The sequence below is a fragment of the Cynara cardunculus genome (assembly GCF_001531365.2).
Source record: "Cynara cardunculus var. scolymus isolate 2C chromosome LG 4, CcrdV1, whole genome shotgun sequence".
NCBI lineage: Eukaryota > Viridiplantae > Streptophyta > Magnoliopsida > Asterales > Asteraceae > Cynara > Cynara cardunculus.
Window position 1 is genome coordinate 7,590,805 of NC_037531.1, and position 8,299 is coordinate 7,599,103.

The 8,299-nt window shown below is 37.6% G+C and overlaps 1 protein-coding gene and 1 long non-coding RNA gene across 2 annotated transcripts; both read left to right on the forward strand.

Moving 5' to 3' along the window:
• Positions 1–279: 279 nt before the first annotated feature.
• LOC112510766 lies at positions 280–1,285 on the forward strand. The gene is made up of 2 exons (XR_003069054.1): positions 280–371; positions 1,243–1,285. It is a non-coding gene; the product is annotated as an uncharacterized LOC112510766 (long non-coding RNA).
• Positions 1,286–2,508: 1,223 nt separating this feature from the next.
• Positions 2,509–3,887, forward strand: LOC112510765 (transcription factor bHLH143-like). The gene is made up of 2 exons (XM_025116104.1): positions 2,509–2,597; positions 2,673–3,887. The coding sequence occupies exon 2, from the start codon at positions 2,691–2,693 to the stop codon at positions 3,663–3,665; it is 975 nt and encodes a 324-aa protein (XP_024971872.1). The 5' UTR covers positions 2,509–2,597; positions 2,673–2,690; the 3' UTR covers positions 3,666–3,887.
• Positions 3,888–8,299: the final 4,412 nt, after the last annotated feature.

Sequence of the window (8,299 nt, forward strand, 5' to 3'; positions counted from 1 at the left end):
TAATTTTCATAAATTAACAAATCTATTTTTTTTTTATATAATTTATCTTAAAGAAAACCATATGGGTCCACTTCCAAGCCCAAAACCAGGGTGTATGTTATTGAACCCCATGCATGAGCATGATTATACATTGATGCACCCTCCACTGAAGCGTGCGATTCGCACGTACCAAAAACACTCACACCTCCTCCTCTTTTGCACGCGGGGGTCAAGCCACATTCATGTCTATATAGTCTCTCTCACTTTCCATTTCACACACCTTATCCATCACTCTCTTTTCATCTGTCATTTTTGCCTTTCTTCACCAGATTCTTTTCAAGATTAATCGTGTATTTGTGATTTGGGTTTTCAAGATTTCTATTTCTTGTAAGGTAAATTTCTCTCTGGTTTATGGGCCTTGAAAAAAGATTCACCAATTTGGGGATTAGGGTTTAGATTTACCTCAAAAGATCTCTCATTTTTTGTTTTATGGTTAACATTTGCTCTTAATTTGGTTTAAAAGTGGGTTTGAAGATTACTCAATTTGGGAATTGGGTTTCAGACTCACTTTCCTGTTTCTGATGAATGTTAATATTTACTATAATTTGGTCAAAAACTTTCTTTGGGTTTTGAAGATTAATCGATTTGGGAATTAGGTTTCAGATGTGGGTTTTAAATTTCTCTCTCATTTTCAGCTTTCTGATGAAATTTCACTGTGTTTTCCTCTGTATTTTTTTGGTTTCTTCCCAGAATATAAATCAATTTGGGATCTTGATTTCAATTTTCTGAACTTATGTGTGTTGTGTTCTTCATTCTCTCTGATTTCTGGGTATCAGATCTTGTAAAGTTTATTTACTCTCTAATTTCTCTTCTTGGATCAGCATTGTTTGATTGTTTTTCTGTGTTTTAATCTTCATCAGATTGGTTTTCTGGAGGTGTTAATTGATGATTCTTACTTTGTCGTGTGATCTGAAGAAATCAAGAAACAAAAGTGAATTCAATCTTTCAACTACTAAAAAAGTTGAATACTATATGAACCCTAAATGCATGAAATCTGTACTTTATAGATGCTATAAATTCCTGAAGAACAATACAAGTTCTCCTTATTTTCTGTTTGTTGTTTTTATACGGAATCATATATAGAGAGGCTTTGAAACAGACTGAAAACAACAGCAAAGAATGAAAGATTACTCCTCTTATGTTATATGTGCTCCTTTAACTGTTCTTATCTGATGAATGTGTTCTTATTATGTTAATTTACAGTCGGGTTTTCGGTTTTCGAAGATTTCAAGAGTTTAAACACAAGTGTGGCGAGTAAAGCATGCGGTGGTGTAGCTTATCTGTAGACGTTTATCGTAAAGTCATCTCCCTCAATCTCTATTGCCGCGTGATTCTGTAGATTTAAACATTAGAATTCCTGCAAAATTTGTATAACATCTCTCATTAGATATATTAGTTTCGGTATCATTCAAATTCAAACATTTTCCTCCATGGGATCCAATCTTTTTGTTGTCATCCCCTGCTACTGTCGTTGGATTAGTTGAATTTGAATCTCAAAATCGACACACACCCGTTTGTTAATATCGATCAAAATTGGATCGTGTTAGTTTCATCATAGTTTGAGAATGTTGGGATATCGTTCAAAGCACACACCCTTTCTTTAAATTTGATCAAAGTCGAATCTTTTTCGTGTTAATTTCAGTCACTGTTTGAGGATCTTTGTTGGGTTATCGTTCAAATTAACACACACCCGTTCTTGAATATCGATCAATATTTGATCTTTCTCGTTTTAACAAAGTTCATCACCGTTTGAGAATCTTTGTTGGGTTATCGTTCAAATCAATGCACACCTGTTCTTGAATATTGATCAAGTTTGGATCTTTTCGTGTCAAGTTCATCACAGTTTGAGAATCTTTGTTGGGTTATCGTTCAAATCAACATACACCCGTTCTTCAATATTGATCAAGATTTGATCTTTTTCGTGTTAAGNATCAACATACACCCGTTCTTCAATATTGATCAAGATTTGATCTTTTTCGTGTTAAGATCATCACAGTTTGAGAATCTTTGTTGGGTTATCGTTCATATCAACATACACCCGTTCTTCAATATTGATCAAGATTGGATCTTTTTCGTGTTAATTTCATCACAGTTTGAGAATCTTTGTTGGGTTATCGTTCTTGAGATCTCTAAGGGGGTTAAATTCATTCAAAGGTTTGGAAGTAGTAGTTATGGTGTGTCAATCAGCCGGCCAAACAAGATTCCGGGCATTGAAACATGAGAATGGGATCGCAGGGAGTGCCACCATAATCGTTAAAGTTATAGCATGCTTTCAACCTCTCCAAGATTGTCAGGTTCGTTTATGATTCTATTCGGTTTCGAGAATTGATTATGTTTTTTTTAATTGAATCGTACCATTTTAGAAACCATTTGTTGATGAATCTAATCTTGGTTTCTTGTGAATGTTGTTTTCCAGGCTGAATATTTTCGACATTTGCTTAAACCCGTAACGTAGTTCGGTTTTCCTCTTCGTGATCAAGCTGGAATTTGTAGGTTTCGTTGTTTTTGAAGTTTTTTTCAGAATCTTTATATACGCCCACGATATTGTTCATCTTCTGGTGAGTTTCCTGATCTCCGAGTTTGAATCTTTTCGATCCAATTCGTATTCTTATTGTTGTTGTGAAACTTTTCAGGTGAAAATTTGTGATTGAATGGAGAAGGGTTTCGCATCCTGGTTTCAAGACCAACAAATTGATTGGCAGTCGACTATTCCAAATTCGTCGATTGCTCCCTTTGGTTTACGGCACCAACTTAACGTTCCATCTTTCGGGAACACGACTGATGAAAATCCCCCGGTGTTTGCCTTTGCGGAAAGCAAACCAGAAGAACCCTGCGGTTGGTTCCACGGCTTGCCTCGGTGCCATCCGGAGGTCAACCCTATTTTGAAAGAACAACTTCCTGTACCTGGATCTCGCGCTACACACGAGATCCAGAAGAAGTTTCTTGTGTTCGATCAATCAAATGATCGAACGACACTGATTTATAGCTCAGCTCCAATTCAGTACCACCTACCAAAACCACAACTTAACCTCAACCTGACAAAGGAATTTTCGGTTATCGAAAAACACGAGGATATCGGTTGTTCGAATCCGTTTCATGATGACGGAAAAGATGAGGGAAGCGAGATGCACGAGGATACGGACGAGCTTCGGGCATTACTGTATTCCGATGATGATGAGATAGATTATTCCGAGGACGAGGAGGAACAGAGTACCGGGCATTCCCCTAGTACGATGACGGGGTTCGATAGACTGGAATCAACCGATGAAAATGGTGAAGAGGTCACGAGTTCGATGGGTCCTCAGAAACGACATAAACTAGATAGCGGAGGGTATGATGTGGTTGACACTGCAAGCTCGGGGAAATCGGGCATTAATTGCTCCGGTGAAGCGGAGGTGAGTAGCTGCGGCGGTGGAGTGGCGGATGTGGATGTGGGATCGGAAAGTTTTGCGGTGGCTGGAAAGAGATCAAGAAAAGAGAATTTGAGGGAAACGATAAGGATTCTTGAGAATTTGATTCCTGGTGAGAAAAATGGGAAGGATGCCATGATGATTCTTGATGAAGCCATTAATTATCTGAGAATCTTGAAGGTGAAAGCTAAAGCCTTGGGGCTTGATTCTTTCTAGAAGGTAAATCTTTTTTTTTTTTTTTTTCTACATCATGCTTTAGTGACTTGTATATCATGCTTTAAATGACTTGTACATTCATGGAGTGTTTATGGTTTTCATTGATGATGTTTAGAATTCATTGTTTTTTGGTCTGTGGTTTACAATGAATTCACTGATGTTTTTGTACCTCATACTTAGCTTAACGATGAAGTTAGCCTCAGAGATGAAAGCAAGCAATAAGGGTCCTCATGGTTGCATTAAGGACCCAGCAGCCTATGCAACCACAGGGTCGGTTGAATTTTCAAAAAAGGCACAAGGACTGTTAAACATGTAATTTACTCTAGTTTGTTTTTCTTCTTAATTGATAATATAAAAGTTTGAAAATATATGTATGTTTGGTAAAATGGTGATGACAACACATAGAATTGAAGGTTACAAGTTTGATTGCATCAAGTACAAGTTGGGTATTTTTGTTGGAAGATTGATGATGAATGATGAGGGTAAGTAAGAAAGGTACAACCTTTTAATGCATGAAGTACAAGGTGAAAGAAAAGTAGTGTGGGACCCATAAGGTTGCATGCCTCTGGTTGGTGGTGACTCAGATGGGACCCAAACCCAATACTCATTTCAAATCTCCCTGTTTTTGGTTCAAATACAAAGAGGACAATCATGAATGGTGTTGGTGGGGCTTCTCTTTACTGTTGCCTTGTGACCTTTGCTTTGCTTTGCTTTAATGGAGGTGGTGAGAAGGGTATTTTTCGTAATTTCACTTTCGTTGTGTAATTTTGACACGATGTGTTTAAGTAGTATGATGATGGTGGTTGCCTGAACATTGATTTTGTGGTTCAATAAAATAAATAAACCATTAAAGTAAATTTGTTAACCCAACCCAAAAAACTAGATGTTACTGGCTTTCATTTGTATTCTTAAATTCTTCTAAATTTGTACATTAATACGAAAAACATATATATATATATTTATTTACTAAACCTTTGTTATAATAATAGTTAGCATAAACCCAGTAAATGCATTGTCTCATCTCATGTAAGTAAGGTATCCCATAACAACCATTAACACGACATGATGGATGAACAAGATTTAGTCATCTTCATTAACGCTTAATTTTATCCAACATCAACATAGTATTAGTAAGATAAGATAAGATAACCATTTGTGTTATTAATTTGGGTGTTAAAAAAGAAAAGAAAATCTATAACAGAAAGGGTGTTAGTAAAGAGTCATTACTCTAAATTCTATTACTTATTAAGTAATACATATTTTTTTTTATTCCTTTAGGCTTTTGTTATTTTTATCTTTTTGCCTTTGGACATGCCCATCTTCCCCACCTTAACACATCACCGATCCAACAATTTTTTTATACGCTCACATTATGGTCATATTTGTTTTTTTAACAAGTGCTCAACTCTAAACTCTTATACTATTTCTTATTAATAAGAGGTGTTGTTAAAGTCTGAAATCTGAATCAGTAAACTCTTTGTTTTTGTAAACCGACAAACATCTTAAGACTGATAATAGTTTGTTTTTGTAAAATTAGGTGCAAACATTTTGCAAAACTCTCTTAATTTTCATAAAATTTCCATTACCGAAATTCATCTCAACAATTGCTTAATAGATGGAAAATTGTAAGAACTTTTTGGATATCTCTCAGACTTCTGATGCTATCGTGAATGTTGTCTGTGAGTTTGTTTGTGGAAAGATCGATACTTTTCATAGAGGATAGATCGCTGATAGAAGTTTTTGTTTCACATTAATCTTCTAAGATAACCTATACGTACAGAAATTATATATATATATATATATATATATAGAGAGAGAGAGAGAGAGAGAGAGAGAGAGAGAGAGAAGGTAGGGCGTGCATTTCACATGGGGTGGTGAAAGGACGGTGACATCCATGTTGGAGAAAGAAACAATAGCAAAAAAGAATCAAAGAAAAGGGAAAATAAGATGAATTAAGATATTATTAGATTATCTCTTATTTAATCAAACTTTATTAAGTAATAAGAAACTATAAAAATAATTTAAAAAAAAAACAAATATTGTGAATTACAAAACGTTTGAATGAATCAGACATAAGTGGTAATTAAAAGATGAAAATGAAAAAAACAAACAAAGTCTATATAATATAGACAAAAAATAATTACAAAAAACACGGTTTTTATCGACGTGTCTTCATGTTTTTACTAACATTCAATATCACTTAATGTGTTTTTAGCCTAATTCCACTGTTTCGAAGGATTTTTAGATTTTTTTTGCTTGATTTCGAATTTTTTTTTAGTTTTTTTAATCGATTTTCTAGGGTTTTTCAGTTTTTTTAGTTTGTTTCAAGGTTTTTTTGGTTGATAACGAGCTGCACTTTCTTGAACTTCAGAAAATCATACGGTGACGCCTTCTAAAACGATAAAGTTACATTTTTTTTTATAAATGTAAACTTTTTAACCTTTTGACAGATAGATAATATCGTGGCACGTGCCACCGTATGCTCTTCTATGGGTATGTCCATACCTCAAGAACAACATTGTATCGTTCGTATAGTTAATTTATTATATTTTCTATCATTGTGATTTCAATTTTCTTTTAGATTCAACAATTACCATATATTTTTGGTTAGTTAGAAATCACACGTCCTTTGTATGAGGGCACTTTAGTCTTTTTTTTTCTCTTTTAATTTATCGACTCAGTAAAATCACCCAATCTGCTTAACATAAAAGAAGGAAAAAAACTAAAATATCCCTGTTCTAAAGATGTGTTTTTTCACTAAATGGAACAAAAAAAATGAAACATACAAACTATAAGAATAGAGCTGGCAACATAGTGGAGGATACTGGGTGTCATAATTGTGACCCTACTACGGAATCGTAGGCGCGGGAATGGGGGGAAACCTCAATCCCCGTCTCCGTCCCCGATTATTATCTCTATCCCCGTCCCTGTCCCCATCCTCGCTGGGGAATATAATCACATCCCCATCCCCAACGGGGCAACGAGGATTTTTTTTTCCCGTTTATATCAGTTATTTTAAATTAAATATGTAAGAGACCACACATGTTTAATCACTGAATCCCAACGTGAGATTGTTGGTGAATTATATGTTCCCTCCACCAAGGAATACGTCTTAGTGCGTATTTCCAGGTCGTTATTCTCCCAAGTCCTACAACTCCCGCCGAAAATGGATATTGGCATGAACGAATACGCCCCTCTCCCAACCGGGGATGAACTGGTGGCTTTCTTGAAGATGTTGGGGTACAACCAACAAATCCGGTACCCATCGCAATACCGTCGACAGTTCCTACCACCAATGTGGAACGTCCTTTTTCACATTGATAAATCGCTCGCTGAAGGGCAAAATTGGCAGCCTAGACATATGTTGCGCCAATATCCTGCAGATTGTGTACGGGATATTTTTTGACCTGTCCCTTAACTACTCTTTGATACTTTACACATAATTCAAGGCTGTGGTCGCCAAGAAGACCCTTGACGTATCCAAGGGAAAAGAATTGCCAACTCTGCTTTTCCCATGATTTCTAGGCCTTCTTCTAAGACCTTGTATTCAGGAGCAGAACATAGACGTCGCAGGCCTTCCTGTGCACAAGGTTCATGTACTCTCCACGTACAAGCCCACTGTGTTCAAGGATGGCTATTCCGCTGAGAGGCCCATTCCAACGAAGCTGATGGCCTACATGAAGACGAGGGAGGTAAGGAGGACATACAGACATGTACGCGAGGCGCTAGAACCAGTGCCTCGAACCCCGACATGCATAGGGACAACCCAAAAGGGTGAAGAGGCCAAAAGGCCTTTACCTGAGGGAGAGCAAGTGATGATGGAGAGGGAGAGGGATCAGAAGAGGAAGAGGCAGGAGGCAAAACAACAGAGGGAGAGGGAGGAAAAGAAAAGGAGAGAGAGCAAGGAAGGAGGAGGAAGAGAGGAGAATAAAAGAAGACGCTCTGCGTCAACTAGGACTATTTTCAAGTTTTGACGTAGAGGAATCCGAGGAAGAGAAAGAAGATAGTGAGGCTGAGAGCTCTTCCTCATCTGATAGTGAAGAGGGTGATGAGGGAGGAGTGGGGGCAGCTGCTTTGGCTCCGGAAGAGCTAGAGCAGCCTAGGACTTTAAATAGGCACACATATATTCCAAGCCCAACTCCCAGTGCAAGCACACAATCTGACGCTGTTGGTCGAGCAACAACAGTCATTGAACAAGAGGCGCACACCTCGAACCCTGACCAGCCTATCCAGCCAGAGGTCGCATCTGCCTCTAGCCAAGAAAGCCAAAGGGAAACCACAATGCAGGGCTCACCCTCTCAAAAGGGTGATACCTTTGAAAAAAATAAGTGGCATGTCTCCCCATGCCACGTCACTTGCCCATACAGAGGAATTCGTTTCCTCTGCACTAGACATTTCCCAACCTTGTTCAGAGTAAGGATTAGGTGCACACGGCTTGGAGACTCTCGACCGGTCTCTTAGTCCAATCATTGAGGGTTCCTTTGTAGACTCTGAATCTGCTGAGGAAATTCCTCTTGACATAACAGATGTAGTGACTTCTTCTCTAAGAGATACACGAGGATTGGCCGAAAATCCTTCCTCGATGAACATCAAACAAGTTGAGAAAGAAGGTGTCCGAGGAACACAGACTGAAC